At 42.5% G+C, this 17,684-nt stretch overlaps 1 protein-coding gene across 1 annotated transcript in view; it reads right to left on the bottom strand.

Annotated features, from left to right (window-relative positions):
• Positions 1–966: 966 nt before the first annotated feature.
• Positions 967–17,684, bottom strand: part of nedd9 (neural precursor cell expressed, developmentally down-regulated 9) — a 110,675-nt gene continuing 93,957 nt past the window's right edge. Inside the window, exons 5-7 of the mRNA XM_073023915.1 lie at positions 5,473–6,723; positions 4,639–4,728; positions 967–2,894 (exon numbers count right to left, since the gene is read on the bottom strand). Of these exons, the coding sequence (XP_072880016.1) occupies positions 2,385–2,894; positions 4,639–4,728; positions 5,473–6,723 (1,851 nt within the window). The 3' untranslated portion in view covers positions 967–2,384. The remainder of the gene's footprint in view (positions 2,895–4,638; positions 4,729–5,472; positions 6,724–17,684) is intronic.

The following is a 17,684-nucleotide window of genomic DNA, read 5'->3' as shown; positions in this document are numbered from 1 at the left end:
GTGCATCACTAGGTCAAAATGATACATTTTAGGCAGCCTCATTTTGAGAATTTAAGAGTCAGGCAAACTAAGGGAGACAATTCCAGAGCTTGGGACACAGACAACTGAAGGCACAGCTTCCAAAGATGGAGCAGTTAAAATTGGGAATGTGTGAGATCTCAGAACTGGAAAAAAATGTTCAAAAGCTTTTAGTTGTGCTCCATTGTACATTGAAAGGGAAAAAAACTGTCATGGTGGTATTTGAAAACCAGGATGAGGATGTAAGTATTCAGCTTTGTTGGATTGTGAGCCATATTATGTTGGAAAACAAAGGGAAGAAGAAGTGACAATTATGTGGGTGAAATTTTGATTAGGTAAAGCTTCAGTGTGGTTGGAAAATAGAAGATTGCCAGGTGTGTTTCAGAATAGTCAAATTTGGAATTTATAAAGGCACTCATGAGGAATTTCAGCAGCTGATGGGGTAAGGAAGAGCATGAATGAGGTCAGATGGAGGTAGAAATGGACGGGGGGTAGGAAACTCATCTAAGATCTGGCTCAGTTCGTTAGAGTTAGCATGGAATGGATTGGAAATGGTGGATAGGAAATGGTTCTTCTGTGTCAGAAACATTAACTCTATTGCTCTATCCACAGATTCTGTCTGACTTGCTGAGTGTTGCCAACATTTCCAATTTTTATTTACATAAGATTACCAAGCCATGGGGGAGTTAACTGCTTCTCCAAATGAAACCTATTGGAAATCATTACCAAAAGCAGAAAAAAGTTTCTTGAGAATTACTCACCACATTTAACATAAGAAATTTGTAATTTACTGATGGCAATTTATTTTTATCCAAGAAAATATTTTTGGTCTGGTAGTGTATCACATTTGATAAATTAATTTCTTAAAACAGTTCTCAGTTTTCAATTTGTTTAAATATATTTAATCAAGATTAAATATAATAGAATAATGTAACACAATACTCTTCATATCAGTCAGAACAATTTAATTGAAGTAAATTTCCAGTTCTGTAATGTTAGGCACAGATTACAAAAACTCTGAATTTTATATTCTTCTGCAACCACTCAAATGTAAGGCACATAAAAATATAAATCAGCTAGCAATGCAACCTGTTACCAATAAATCACGATTCTACAAATCTTTAATAAATGCTTTAAATGGCACATATGTAGATTTTGACATAACTTCTTCAATATCTAGTCAGCTAAACACATATATCCTGCACAATACATAATGCAACTTGATGCAAGAATGTGAGACAATTTATTGACAAATAGATTACTGTTGTTATTAGGTACATGGCCATTCTTTTCTTTCCACAGGCTCAAAATCCTGGCATTTGCTTTCAATAGCATTATAACTTCACCACCTGGATGGTGCTGGTTTAAGGAATTTGGGGCAATTATGAACGACAGGTTGCATCCACCTTCAGAGGATAATGACAAGAAATGATCAGGGACATGGAAGACAGTTGTTTGGGCAGAGTAAGTCAATTAGTTACTTGTGGGCCGAAGGGCCTGTATTGTCCTGTAGGTTTTCTATGTTTTTTTATGTTTCTATTATGAAAGAGGATCTAGTGCTTTCCTGGCATATTTGATGAATAAATTCTTCTCAGGCTTCCAGCCGGGGACGGGTTTCAATTGTAAACAACATTTTTATGACAAACTACCATCTTCATCAGGGATGATGCATGAGGAAACATGGGTTATAATCAATACTTGTACCCGCTGGAAGCCCAAGAAGAGTTTATTCGTCAGTCAATTATCTTTAGGTTAAGATATGTATAAATATTATGCGATTGTTGAATTCTATAATGGTAATGTTATCTCAGTCTATTGAAACAGGATTCTGAGTCTAGCTCTTTACATTGCTGATGGAAGCACATCAATATTTCATTATGCCCCTTTTCACTCACAAACATCACTAAGTTTTTGAACCTAACAAATGTAGATGTTATACTTTAGGAATTAGTCAACCATTGGCCACAAATTAAAGGAGGACAAACCACCGTATGAGTACAATGGAATGTTGAAATATAAAGCTGCTAAAATGGTGACACATAACAGTATTGTGGTGGTAACCTGTAAATCAGTACAAAACAAGTTTGTCTTAAAATGTGATTATACTAGACGCAGAGACAATTCAGAGCAATTTAGATAACATTAAAATCTAGATAATTTAGTATTGTATGTATGTGACTAGCATTTAAAAAATGAAAATTCCTTTCAGTGAAACTTTACGCATGAAAATATGATAAAAATACCGTCATATAAAAACATTCTGCACAAAGACCGAGTGCACTGTGACCACATTCTTAAAATACATTTTTTTAATTAAGGAATAGCTTTTATTATTCAGAATTTGACTGCAGAAAAACAATGTCCCTTCATAAAGATGCCAAATGCTGTAGCAGGACTTTAAACTGGTGAGAGTGATAAGATAGTTCTGTGACCTTGTCCACCATTTCCTGCACTGCTGCTGTGCTGGGATATTGCAAGGCAGCTGTCTTGGTTGCCATGACAATCCTCTTAAGAAGTTCACAAAGCAGGTTACTATAGTTTAATACTTTATTCCGAATATCTTGTGCCATCGCCTGCCGTGATAATGTGTCCCCTATAAAGACGAGTTTGTGGGCACTAAGTATAATGAATTTGCTGTGGGCCACAAAGATTCTCGGTGGCTGCCCACCACTGATGGAGCTGAAGAAGGCATCGATAGCATTCAGGAGTGTTACAAAATGAGTCTCACATTGTTCAGAGTAGAAGAAAAGCAGCTGTTTGTCCTGAGAGCAGAGAGTGCTGTTCTTCTGGGGAATGTGCTGTGGTGCTTTCCATTTCGAAAGATCATTTTCCACAGGTTTTGTGACTTCTTTTTCCAATTCCTGGAACTGATTTAACTGAAACAGAGGAGCAAAACAATTAAATTTGAATAAATGTATAATCAGGTACAACTAATGTGCACTTGTGTCATGTTCCTGAATCTTGTAATGTTTAAATTTTATTGGTGCATTTTTCACTTGTTCACCTAGAGCCAATGTCTCAAAAATAAATTAGTGTTGCTACCTCTCATAGCAATATATCACTGAGATTGAGACTGCAGATACTGGAATCTAGAGCAACAAGCAATCTATTGAAGGAACGCAGCAGGTCGGGAGAGGGAAATAGATACCCAGCCCAGATGAAGGAACTGGACCTGAAACATTGACAGTCCACTCCCTCCAGACTGGCTGAGATCCTCCAACATCTTATTTTTGATAAAATAGTTCCCATTTTAATGAATTTAAATTGTAAGATTTGCTGAGAGCTAGAAGATTGCTTCTCATAAGATGGTGGCATGTTTCATTGTAGCAGCGTCTATGGAGTCAACAAAAGGTGCTTCTGTTTTATGATTGCAAGATCCTGCTAGACATCAAGAACTTAACGTAAACACAAAGTACACTGCAGATGCTGTGGTCAAATCAACACGTACAAAAGCTGGATGAACTCAGCAGGTTGGGCAGCATCCGTTGAAATGAGGAGTCAACTTTTTGGGCCGAGATCCTTCATCAGTCCTGACGAAGGGTCTCGGCCCGAAACATTGACTGTTCATTTCAATGGATGCTGCCCGACCTGCTGAGTACATCCAGCTTTTGTATGTGTTGAAGAACTTAACATACTGCAGGCCTACTCCATCAGCGAGTTGCTTGTTGGTGGAGAAACTGTAGGAGCTGGAGCTGGTTTCAGATTGTGCTGCTGCTTGCATCAGGGAGGCTTCGGAGGAGTCTGTATGTGAAGGAAGTGTGCAGTCCAACAGCGAGTGACCATCTTAGTCACTATTCTTGTGACTGCAGGACCCTTTAGGACATGGTTAATGTGGAATGCTGCAAGTCTGATTTACTGATTTATTGGTGGACATCAGGGCAGACAACGGAGGAGGTGCGTGGCCTCAGTCGTAGCGAAGACTAGGCCTCAAGCCATGGTGTCACCTGTTTATAGCCACCAGAAGAGAGGCACTGAAGCTGGTGTGCTCCACCAGGGGCTGAGTGGCGTGGCATCAAGCTGCAGCATGCTCCCCACTGTTCGCTCGGCAAAAGACAAGCTGTATTGTGGTTGACTGCAGATCTCTGCAGCATTCATGGACTCAGGGTCTGGCCTATTTTTTTGCTTGGCTGCATTTTACTGTTATTTTACATGTGCTTTGTGTCACTGTTGGTATCATGTTTTGCACCTTAGCCCGGGAGTAACGCTATCTCATCTGGCTGTATTCATGTATGGTTGAATGACAATTAAAGGATTGAATTGAATTGAAGCTTCAAACTCAAATCCCATTTTCAACCAACATTTGCACAATGCTTTATTTGGGTTGACGGGTGGTGTAAGGAGGAGGGTATATTTTAACTTGGGGAAGGAATCATTTCCTCAATCTGTTTGAATAGGTCAATAAATGTATAACAGAAAAATGATGGAGACCAAAGTTTGGTTACCAGAATTTAACATATTTGGTATTTAACTAAGACTTTAGAACATACATGTTAATAAGACAGAGTAATTGCTACAAACATGATCATCCTTACAATAGTGTGGAAGAGTTCAAATTCATGTTGACCCCAATGATACTTTTCATATTATTGACTGAAGAAAACCTGCCCATATTAAACCTACCTGATGTTGTTCCAGATGCACTTTATTCTGTTTGATTATATTTTCTTTTTCCAGAAGCTCTCTTTGCTGCCGCTCAAATTCATCTTTTCCCTTTAATATTAAGAAGAAGATGACATTTTTCAACATGACTAAACCACATGTGCTTTTACAAAGTTACAATACTCCCTCAAAAATGTTATTTCTTGGAACTGCTGAAAGAGGTGCCACAAAAAATTGTGCTGAGGAATCTAACAATCTGCAATTTTTTGTTTGTTTTAGGTGGAAATTCATGATGTACAGTCTCCCCACTCCCCACAATGTTTTCTTGTATTGCACCCCAAGGGTAGGTGTTCACCACAGGGCACAGACAGTACAGCCACTGCCTCACATCCTGGTTCAATCCTAACTTGCTGGGGTAGATTTTGCATGTTCACCCTGTGACCCTCTCCCCACATCCTCTGTGGGTTTTCTCCCACATTCCAAAAATATGCAGGTTGGTAGATTACTTGGTCACTTTAACTTGCCCCAGGTGTGAAAGTGGCAGAATCTGTAGGGAGTTAGTGGAAGCTGAATAAAATGGAATTAAATGTGGGATTAGTGCAATTGTATATTAAACTCATGGAATGGACTTGATAGCGCTCTAGGACTCTATCACATTTCTGTGAATGTCTTCAAGATACACAAAGCATTAAAACTAACATACAGTAACAATTAATTGGCAAGATATGTTTGCCACTTCCAGTGTAGAACATGCTATTATAAGTTACAAACAAATCATGATATTCTAAATCCTTAATACATTTCCAGAAAAGGGAAAATGGAAGTTCAATTCAAAAGGCACAAAATATTGCAAACCTGTAAGTGGACATAATCATAGTCTTCCATCCAACTCTTATCTAATAACTCCTTATTTTTAATGTGGTCCTGGTGATCCAACTGTGGTGGGCTGTGCAATGGTTGTATCTGAATCAACGTCTTCTCTGCTTGTGAAAGGGGCTGATTGCAGCTTGTTGTACCTTTTTCATCAACAGTCACCTGGTTTATTTCATGAACAGTCTCTAGGTTAGTAATGCCAACCCCTTGTTTGAATAAGAGTTCTGTATTTGTGCTTATTGAGGATGCTAGCTGCTTAACATCATCAGGAACCATCTTTGTTACCATGATGAAACGATCCAGGTCATCACATTTGTTGTGGGACCTGTTTACCACCAAGATGTTCAAGGACCAATTGTTGTTATCCAGTGCCTGGCTGGTCTGGACGAGAATCTGATAGGAATCATCCAGGCGCTGCAATTGCTTTCTTAACTTGTTATGAAGACTATTATCTGGTAAACGTGATGCATTTGCAATGGCTCCTTGCGCAAACCCAAGAAAGCCCAAAAGTGAATGTTTGACCTTGTCAACGCTGGCATGAATTTCGTTGAGGTTTTTTCCCATTAGTTCATAAGATCGCCAGTCTGAAACAACAAAAGTCAGTAGTCCCTTTATTGACGTGTCAACACTATGTTGCAGCTGGGTCAGTCTCTCAAAGGCAGAGTCTGGGTCCAGAAGTACCTTCTTCTCTGGAAGTGGCGAAGCTGAGATGGAGGACTCCTTGGACGTGGTTGAAGATGTAGACATGTTACTGCGTGTACTCCCCGTGCTAGAGAATGACAAACGGTTTATTCCATCAGTCACATCCTGTACCACCTTAACATCTTGTGACACCTGCGGGGGAATGTCATAGACTATGCTCTCAGTCACTGGGGCAGATCGATCAAAGTCTTGCATACCTCGGGGGATATCGTAAGTGTCCTGTGAGCTCTGTTGATTTGTTGGTGGAATATCATAAACGCATAATCTTTTTGAAACCAACTCTGAATTAACCACCGTCGGTGGGACATCATAAATAGACTGTTTTAGAGAACTGATCCCAGTTCCTGGGAGGACTGCTTGCAGTTTTAAAGATGGCTTTACAGTAACAGGAGGGATATCATATAATCCCTCAGACTTGTGACCAAGAAGAGGATCTACACAGTGCCTCATTGGTGGTGGGAAATCATATGTAGCTTCTCTGTCATGACTGCCAAATGTGTCCTTGCAGGAAGATGGTGGAATATCATACACCTATTGAAAAATTGAAAAAAATATTTCAGCATATTTTTCAGAATCAAAACCCTTTAATAATTATAATAAAACACATTTCTTATTTGACCTTCAACAGAACTGAAATGAAAATTCTCATTAAATTTTCAATTTTTCTTTCCAATTATAGCATCTCTCAAATTTTGTTGTGAGCCAGATATGAACAGTAACTAGAGGACAGAGTCGATGCGGGCAGCGGAGCGGGAGTAAGGAGTGCTCGTGATCGACAGATGACTGGAGATCGGAGGATCGGAGGATCAGCTGTTGTAGGTAGGCCGAGACCCTCAGACCTACCTGAAGAGTACCTGAGGAGGAAGGTAAAGCTGCGCAAGCGCGGGTGACGTCAGCGGCGAGCGCGTGGTTTAAAAAGCGGCCCACTTTCAGGAGCGGGCAGCGTCGGTGCAGGCAGCGGAGCGGGAGTAAGGAGTGCTCGTGATCGACAGATGACTGGAGATCGGAGGATTGGAGGATCAGCCGTTGTAGGTAGGCCGAGACCCTCAGACCTACCTGGAGAGTACCTGAGGAGGAAGGTAAAGCTGCGCAAGCGCGGGTGACGTCAGCGGCAAGTGTGGGCTTTAAAAAGCGGCCCACTTTCAGGAGCGGGCAGCGGAGCGGGAGTAAGGAGTGCTGGGCTTTGGCTCAGCGGGCTTCGGCGCAAGAGGACTTCGGCAAGAAGAATTCAGTGAGCCTGAGTACGTGCTTTTCATTTATTCTGACTAATCTGGGATCAGGTAATGGGGGAGACAGTTAGAGCAGTGGTGTGCTCCGTATGTGGGAGGTCAGGGTCAACACAGCTGTCCCTGATGACCATACCCGCAATAGGTGCATCCAGCTGCAGCTCCTATCAGACCGAGTTAGGGAATTGGAGCAGGAGCTGGATGAACTACGGATCATTCGGGAGGCAGAGGCAGAGATAGATAAGAGTTATCGGGAGGTAGTCACACCGAAAAGACAGGAGGTAGACAAATGGGTGACAGTCAAGAGAGGCAGGGGGAGCAGACAGAGAGAGAAGAGCACCCCTGTGGCTTTTCCCATCAAAAATGTATACCGTTTTGGATACTGTTGGTGGGGATGACCTATCAGGAACAAGCTGCAGTGGTCCTGTCTCTGGCACTGAGGTTGGACCCTTGACTAGGATGGGGAGGAGGGAAGAGAAGAGAGCGGTATTGATAGGGGATTCTATAGTCAGGGGGGCGGATAGGAGATTTTGTGGGGAAGATTGGGAGTCTCGGATGGTATGTTGCTTCCCTGGTGCCGGGGTCCGAGACATCTCAGATCGGGTGCAGGTTATTCTCGAGAGGGAGAGCAAGAATCCAGATGTTGTGATCCATGTAGGTACCAACGATGTGGGTAGGATGAGTGAGGGGGTCCTGCGTAGGGAGTTTAGGGAGTTAGGTGCGAAGCTGAAGAGCTGGACCTCCAGGGTAACAATCTCAGGATTGCTACCTGTGCCACGTGTGAGTGAGGCAAGGAACAGAAAGATTATAAAGATTAATACGTGGCTGAGAGGATGGTGCAGGAGGGAGGACTTCAGGTTTGTAGATGATTGGGCTTGTTCCAGGGAAGGTGGGATCTGTTCCGAAGGGATGGTTTACACCTGAACTGGAGCGGTACTAACATTCTTGCAGGGAAGTTTGCTAGTGCTTCTTGGGGGGGTTTAAACTAAATTTGCAGGGTGCGGGGATCCAGAATGTGAGAGAGGATAGCGAGAGGAAGAATAAAGGACAGGTGGGGACTACACGGTTCCGGAATATTAAGTGTATACTAGAGAAAGGTGAGGCGGAACAAGTGATAAGGAGGACACATGTACAGAGGGATGGTCTGACAGAACATGAGGTTAAATGTGTTGAAAGAATAAGTAAATTTAGGAAGGACAACAAGATTCTAGGGGCGTATAGCCTGATGGGAGTTCGGGGAGCTGGGTTAAGCACAATAGGCAGTGATTCAAACAGAGAGAGGAGAAATGGGCTAAAAATTCTATATCTGAATGCACTAAGTGTCAGAAATAAGGCGGATGAGCTTGAAGCTCAGGTGCGAATGGGTAACTATGATGTTGTTGGGATAACGGAGACATGGCTGCAGGGAGATCAGACCTGGGAAATGAATGTACAAAGGTATACGTGCTATCGTAGGGACAGAAATGTAGGCAGAGGGTGGCCCTGTTGGTGAGGAATGAGATTCAGTCCTTTGCAAAGGGGAACATAGGGTCAGGAGAAGTAGAGTCTGTGTGGATAGAACTGAGGAACAGTAAGGGCAAAAGGACCCAAATGGGTGTTGTCTACAGGCCACCAAACAGTAGCATGGATATTGGGTGCAAGTTGAATAGGGAGTTAACACTGGCATGTGGCAAAGGTAATGTCGCAGTAGTTATGGGGGATTTCAACATGCAGGTGAACTGGGAGAATCAGGTTGGTGCTGGACCACAGGATAGGGAGTTTGTAGAGTGCCTACGGGATGCATTCTTGGAACAGCTTGTACAAGAGCCGACCAGGGACAAGACTATTCTGGATTTAGTGTTATGTAATGAACAGGATTTGATAAGCGATCTTGCAGTAAAGGAGCCATTAGGAGGTAGTGATCATAATATGATAAGTTTTTATCTGCAATTTGAGAAGGATAAGGGCAGCTCGGAGGTGTCAGTGTTGCAGTTGAACAGGGGAAACTATGGAGCCATGACGGAGGAGCTGGCCAAAGTTGACTGGATGGATAGCCTAGCAGAAAAGACAGTGGAACAGCAATGGCAGGTATTCTTGGGAATAATGCACAAGGTGCAAAATCAGTTCATCCCCCAGAGACGGAAGGATTCAAAGGGGGGAAAGGGGCCACAGTGGTTGACAAAGGAAGTCAGAGATTGCATAGCATTAAAAAAAAGGAAGTATGACAGAGCTAAGGTGAGTGGGAGGACAGATGATTGGGAAGTTTTTAAGGAACAACAGAACTTAACTAAAAAGGCAATATGGGGAGAAAAAGTGAGGTACGAACGCAAGCTAGCCAGGAATATAAAGGAAGATAGCAAAAGCTTTTTTAGGTATGTGAAGAGAAAGAAGATAGTTAAGAACAATGTTGGGCCCTTAATGAATTGGGTGAAATTGTTATGGGAAACAGAGAAATGGCAGAAAAATTTAATGAGTACTTTAGATCTGTCTTCACTAAGGAAGACACAAACAATCTCCCAGATGTATGGATGGGCCAAGGACATAGGGTAACAGAGGAAATGAAACAGATTGACATTAGGAAGGAAACGGTGACGAGTAGACTGATGGGACTGAAGGCTGACTAAAGGAGGTGGCCCTGGAAATTGCAGATGCATTGGTAATCATTTTCCAATGTTCCTTAGATTCAGGATCAGTTCCTGAGGATTGGAGAATGGCTAATGTTATCCCACTTTTTAAGAAAGGAGGGAGGGAGAAAACAGAGAACTATCGACCTGTCAGCCTGACATCGGTGGTGGGGAAGATGCTAGAGTCCATTAAGGATGAAATAGTGGCATATCTAGATAGCAGTGATAGGATTGGGCCGAGCCAGCATGGATTTACCAAGGGTAAATCATGCTTGACTAATCTGTTAGAGTTTTTCGAGGATGTAACCAGGAAGTTAGATGGGGGAGATCCAGTGGATGTAGTGTACCTTGATTTTCAGAAGGCATTTGATAAGGTCCCACATAGGAGATTGGTGGGTAAAATCAAAGCTCAGGGCATCGGGGGAAAGACATTGACATGGATAGAAAACTGGTTGGCAGATAGAAAGCAAAGGGTAGTGGTGAATGGGTGTTTCTCGGAATGGCAGGTGGTGACTAGTGGGGTGCCACAGGGCTCGGTATTGGGACCACAGCTGTTTACAATTTACGTCAACGATTTAGATGAAGGCATTGAGAATAACATCAGCAAATTTGCTGATGATACTAAGCTGGGTGGCAGTGTGACATGTGATGAGGATGTTAGGACAATTCAGGGTGACTTGGATAGGCTGGGTGAGTGGGCAGATACTTGGCAGATGACGTTTAATGTGAATAAGTGTGAGGTTATCCACTTTGGGAGTAAGAACAGGAAGGCAGATTATTATCTGAACGGTGTAGAGTTAGGTAAGGGAGAAATACAAAGAGATCTAGGAGTCCTTGTTCATCAGTCACTGAAGGTGAATGAGCAAGTGCAGCAGGCAGTGAAGAAGGCTAATGGAATGTTGGACTTTCTTACAAAGGGAATTGAGTACAAGAGCAAGGAAAACCTCTTGCATTTGTACAGAGCCCTGGTGAGACCACACCTGGAGTACTGTGTACAGTTTTGGTCTCCAGGGTTAAGGAAGGACATCCTGGCTGTAGAGGAAGTGCAGCGTAGATTCACAAGGTTAATTCCTGGGATGTCTGGACTGTCTTACGCAGAGAGGTTAGAGAGACTGGGCTTGTACACGCTGGAATTAAGGAGATTGAGAGGGGTTCTGATTGAAACATATAAGATTATTAAGGGATTGGACAAGATAGAGGCAGGAAATATGTTCCAGATGCTGGGAGAGTCCAGTACCAGAGGGCATGGTTTGAGAATAAGGGGTAGGTCATTTAGGACAGAGTTAAGGAAAAACTTCTTCTCCCAGAGAGTTGTGGGGGTCTGGAATGCACTGCCTCGGAAGGTAGTGGAGGCCAATTCTCTGGATGCTTTCAAGAAGGAGCTAGATAGGTATCTTATGGATAGGGGAATCAAGGGATATGGGGACAAGGCAGGAACCGGGTATTGATAGTAGATGATCAGCTATGATCAGCTATGCAGGCTTGAAGGGCTGAATGGTCTACTTCTGCACCTATTGTCTATTGTCTATTGACTAACTGGTGTTTAGGGCAGCAATGAAGCTCCTCCATCTCTGGTGGTGTTCTGGGCTTCTTTCATCATGTCAGTAGCTCTTTTTTCACTACTGTCAGTCATGCTAGTCCCGGGTGGAGACTCATGAATACTGTTGTGCATAGATGTAGGATTCTTCACTACCGTTTCTAAAACTGTTTTTAAAAAATACAGTCACAGTTGTTAGCCCTGAGCTGAACCCTCGAACCTGAAGGACTGGTGTACCACTCTTCATCTGACCTCTACCCTTTGACTTGCTTGGTATGGGGGACCTTACCAAGAGCCAAAGCACAAAGCCCTGACTCCAGCCAGCATACCCCTCCAGCCCATTGAGGCACACAAGCCTCCAAACCCTATGACAAGGTTGTGATATTCTTGGAGAAACTAACAATAGTGTCTTAGTTGAACTTTGTAAAAGTCTTATCAACAAAACTTAATGCTGAGCTACATCTTGAGACAGATGAACAATGGATTTGAGGACAGGACCATTAAGAGACAAGGATGAAAAAAGGCAAATAATGGTGTATGAGACAACATAGAAACACAGAAAACCTACAGCACAATACAGGCCCTTCAGCCCACAATGCTGTGCCGAACATGTACTTATTTTAGAAATTACCTAGGGTTACCCATAGCCCTCTATTTTTCTAAGCTCCATGTACCAACGTTATCCATAAAAACAAAAGCAAATAACAAATGCTGGAAAATTAATAATGGAAACACAGGCAAGGGGAATGAATTAACCAGATGTTTTGTATTAGTTTTCATGACAATGGAAACACGAAACATCCCAGAAACAGCTGTAAGTTGGGAATTGCGAGGAAAGCAGGAACTCAGGAAAATTACAGTCACCTGGGCATTGGGACTGAGCAAATTTTTTGAACTGTTGGTTGATGAGTCTCTGGGTCTTGATGGACATCCTTGTGAGGTCTTAAGAGAAGTGGTGAGTGAGATGGTTGTTGCATTGATTTTAATCTTCTAAAATTCACTAGAGTTAGAAAGGTTCCTTTAGATTCTGAAACAGTACATGAAATCCCCTTTATTCAAAACAGGAGGATGAACAGAAAACAGGAAACTACCAGGTGAGTTCACTTAACATCTGTCATAGGGAGAATATTTGAAACTAATATTAAATTGTTATTACAGGGTCAATAAATAAAACTTGAAAAGGAGAAATACTGAAAAAAGTGTATTATCTAGGTGGTGAAATACTGCAGAACTCTGAGATTCAGAGGGAACTGAATGCCCAATCATGACTTCCAAAAGGTCTAGTAGCAGATACGGGAGGTAATTAGACAAGCAAACAGCCATTTGATCATTTATAGCCAGTGAGTCTGTACACAGAAGTCAGGAAATTATTCTTCAGTTGTATGGAACATTGGTAAAACCACATCTGAAGAACTGTATACAGTGTAAAGAAGGCTGCTGATGTGTTAAACAGTTCATAAGAAGTTTACTAGATAGACAGCTGGAATGGCTCAGGATGAAACTTTGAGCAAATTAGAGATATCTCTGCTGGAGTCCATAGCCTGATGAGGACATATATATAACCATATAACAATTACAGCACGGAAACAGGCCATCTCGGCCCTTCTAGTCCGTGCCAAACACTTACTCTCACCTAATCCCACTGATCCGCACTCAGCCCATAACCCTCCATTCCTTTCCTGTCCATATACCTATCCAATTTTACTTTAAATGACAATACTGAACCTGCCTCTACCACTTCTACTGGAAGTTCGTTCCACACAGCTACCACTCTCTGAGTAAAGAAGTTCCCCCTCATGTTACCCTTAAACTTTTGCCCCCTAACTCTCAACTCATGTCCTCTTGTTTGAATCTCCCCTAATCTCAATGGAAAAAAGCCTATCCACGTCAACTCTATCTATCCCCCTCATAATTTTAAATACCTCTATCAAGTCCCCCTTCAACCTTCTACGCTCCAAAGAATAAAGACCTAACTTGTTCAACCTTTCCCTGTAACTTAGGTGCTGAAACCCAGGTAACATTCTAGTAAATCTTCTCTGTACTCTCTCTATTTTGTTGACATCTTTCCCATAATTCAGTGACCAGAACTGTATACAATACTCCAAATTCGGCCTTAACAATGCCTTGTACAATTTTAACATTACATCCCAACTCCTATACTCAATGCTCTGATTTATAAAGGCCAGCATACCAAAAGCTTTCTTCACCACCCTATCCACATGAGATTCCACCTTCAGGGAACTATACACCATTATTCCTAGATCACTCTGTTCTACTACATTCTTCAATGCCCTACCATTTACCATGTATGTCCTATTTGGATTATTCCTACCAAAATGTAGCACCTCACACTTATCAGCATTAAACTCCATCTGCCATCATTCAGCCCACTCTTCTAACTGGCCTAAATCTCTCTACCTTAGTATCATCTGCATACTTACTAATCCAATTTACCACCCCATCATCCAGATCATTAATGTATATGACAAACAACATCGGACCCAGTACAGATCCCTGAGGCACACCACCAGTCACCGGCCTCCAACTTGACAAACAGTTATCCACCACTACTCTCTGGCATCTCCCATCCAGCCACTGTTGAATAAATTTTACTACTTCAATATTAATACCTAACGATTGAACCTTCCTAATTAACCTTCCATGTGGAACCTTGTCAAAGGCCTTAACTGAAGTCCATATAGACAACATCCACTGCTTTACCGTCGTCAAACTTTCCCAGTAACCTCTTCAAAAAATTCAATAAGATTTGTCAAACATTACCTTCCATGCACAAATCCACATTGACTGTTCCTAATCAGACCCTGTCTTTCCAGATAATTATATACACGATCTCTAAGAATACTTTCCATTAATTTACCCACCACTGACATCAAACTGACAGGCCTATAATTGCTAGGTTTACTCTTAGAACCCTTTTAAAACAATGGAACCACATGAGCAATATGCCAATCCTCTGGCACCATCCCCGTTTCTAATGACATTTGAAATATTTCTGTCAGAGCCCCTGCTATTTCCACACTAACTTCCCTCAAGGTCCTAGGGAATATCCTGGCAGGACCCAGAGATTTATCCACTTTTATATTCCTTAAAAGCGCCAGTAGTTCCTCCTCTTTAATTGTCATAGTTTCCATAACTTGCCTACTTGTTTCCTTTACCTTACACAATTCAATATCCTTCTCCTTAGTGAATACTGAAGAAAAGAAATTGTTCAAAATCTCCCGCATCTCTTTTGGTTCCACACATAGCTGTCCACTCTGATTCTCTAAGGGACCAATTTTATCCCTCACTATCCTTTTGCTATTAGTATAACTGTAGAAACCCTTCGGATTTATTTTTACCTTACTTGCCAAAGCAACCTCGTATCTTCTTCTAGCTTTTCTAATTTCTTTCTTAAGATTCTTCTTACATTCTTTATATTCCTCGAACACCTCATTTACTCCATGCTGCCTATATTTATTGTAGATATCTCTCTTTTTCCAAACCAAGTTTCCAATATCCCTTGAAAACCATGGCTCTCTCAAACTTTTAACCTTTCCTTTCAACCTAACAGGAACATAAAGATTCTGTACCCTCAACATTTCACCTTTAAGTGACCTCCATTTCTCTATTACATCCTTCCCATAAAATAAATTGTCCCAATCCACTCCTTCTAAATCCTTTTACATCTCCTCAAAGTTAGCCTTTCTCCAATCAAAACCTTGGGTCCAGTCCTATCCTTCTCCATAATTATATTGAAACTAATGGCATTATGATCACTGGACCCGAAGTGCTCCCCAACACATACCTCCATCACCTGACCTATTTCATTCCCTAACAGAAGATCCAACACTGCCTCGGTACCTCTATGTATTGCTGCAAAAAACTATCCTGCACACATTTTACAAACTGCAAACCATTCATCCCTTTTACAGTATGGGCTTCCCAGTCTATGTGTGGAAAATTAAAATCTCCCACAATCACAACCCTGTGCTTACTACAAATATCTGCTATCTCCTTGCAAATTTGCTCCTCCAATTCTCACTCCCCATTAGGTGGTCTATAATACACCCCTATAAGTGTTACTACACCTTTCCCATTCCTCAATTCCACCCAAATAGTCTCCCTAGACGAGCCCTCTAGTTTATCCTGCCAGAGCACTGCTGTAATATTTTCTCTGACAAGCAACGCAACAGCTCCCCTCTCTTGCCCCTCCGATTCTATCACACCTGAAGCAACGAAATCCAGGAATATTTAGTTGCCAATCACACCCCTCCTGCAACCATGTTTCACTAATAGCTACAACATCATATTTCCAGGTATCAATCCATGCTCTAAGCTCATCCACCTTTCTTACAATGCTCCTAGCATTAAAATAAATGCATTTAAGACATTCTCTACCTCTTCCTCTCTGTTTATCTCTAACAGTACAAAGAACTTTACTGTCTTCTTTTTCTTCCTTCTCCCATTCATCTGTTCCTACACTCTGGTTCCCCTACCCCCTGTATCTAGTTTAAATCCACTGGAGCCTCTCTAGCAAACCTACCTGCAAGAATATTTGTCACCCTCCAGTTCAGATGTAAACCATCCCACCAGAACAGGTCCCACCTTCCCTGGTAAACTGTCCAATTATCTATAAAACTGAAGCCCTCCCTCCTGCACCATGTCTTCAGCCACGTGTTGATCTGCACTATTTACTATTTCTAAACCCACCTGCACGTGGCACTGGTAGCAATCCTGAGACTGCTATCCTGGAGGTCCTGTCCTTTAACTTGGTACCCAGCTCCCTAAGCTCACCTTTCAGGACCTCCTCACTCTTCCTACCCATGTCATTGGTCCTTACATGGACCACGACATCCGGCTGCTCACCCTCCCTCTTGAGAATACTGAGAACTCGATCCGAGATATCGTGGACCCTGGCACCAGGGAGGCAACAGACCATCCGGGATTCTCGGTCTCTTCCACAGAAACTCCTATCTGTCCCCCTAACTATCGAATCCCCTATCACTACTGCTCTCCTCTTTTTCATCCTTCCCTTCTGAGCTGAGGGTCCAGTCCCAGTGCCAGAGATGCAACCACTGCAACTTGTCCCTGGTAGGTCGTCCCTACCAACAGTATCCAAAACAGTATACTTATTGTTGATGGGAATGGCCACAGGGGTGCTCTGCTCTTCCTGTCTACTCCCCTTCCCTCTCCTGACAGTCACCCAACTACCTGTCTCCTGACTCCTAGGGGTGACTAACTCCCTGAAACTCCTGTCTATTTTTGCCTCTGGCTCCCAAATGATCCAAAGTTCATCCAGGTCCTGCTCCAGTTCCCTAACACGGTTTGTCAGGAGCTGCAGCTGGATGCACCTTTTGCAGGTGTAGTCATCAGGGACAGCTGTGCTCGCCGTGACTTCCCATATACTGCAAACAAAGCACTCAACTGCCCTAACTGCTGCCTCCATTACCTACTCATAATCTAATTAGATTAATTTAAAGGAGCTTACTCGGCCTTATCTCACCTGGAGTGAAGCTCGTACTCAGCCTCTGCTCACTTTTTAAATTCCCCCGCTGATCTCAGAGGCTGACTTTCACGCGCTTGCGCAGTCGTGCCCCGTTCAACCTCACTTCTGCCTGTTCTCACCAAAGCCTGATTGAGCCAAAGCTGACCCACTCTGCCTCAGTCCACTCTGATGATGGCTGCTGTATATGGCGGTCTTTCTTTTTAAACCTTTGGCACGCTACGTCTCGCGCCTGCGCAGTCTAGCCTCTTTGCCCCGATCAGTTAAAAAAAACAGCTTCTCTCCAAGCTTCTTTTACCTCTTCCCTCTCCGCCTCTTGCTGCGATTATGACTAAACTATCTAAGAAATGTCTTGACAGGTGGAAGCAGAGGGGATTTCAACATTCGTGGGGTAATCTAGAGCAAGAGGCTACTGTTTAAACATACAAGGGTCATCTACTTAAAGCAGTGATGAAGTAACAGTATTTCCCCTCTCAGCGCATCTTTTATCTTTAGAAACCTCTTCTTGAAAGGGCAGTGCAAACAGTGAACTTGAATTTTCTTGGTCAGTAGGTAGACCCAGGATAAGGAAAGGGGTGATTAGTTACAGGAAAGGGGTGGAAATACAGAGTAAAGGTTAAAGT

This window comes from Hemitrygon akajei, chromosome 20, assembly GCF_048418815.1.
Source record: "Hemitrygon akajei chromosome 20, sHemAka1.3, whole genome shotgun sequence".
In the NCBI taxonomy this organism is placed as follows: domain Eukaryota; kingdom Metazoa; phylum Chordata; class Chondrichthyes; order Myliobatiformes; family Dasyatidae; genus Hemitrygon; species Hemitrygon akajei.
Note: the sequence above shows the minus strand (reverse complement) of the source record. Positions and strands in the feature narration are given on the sequence as shown.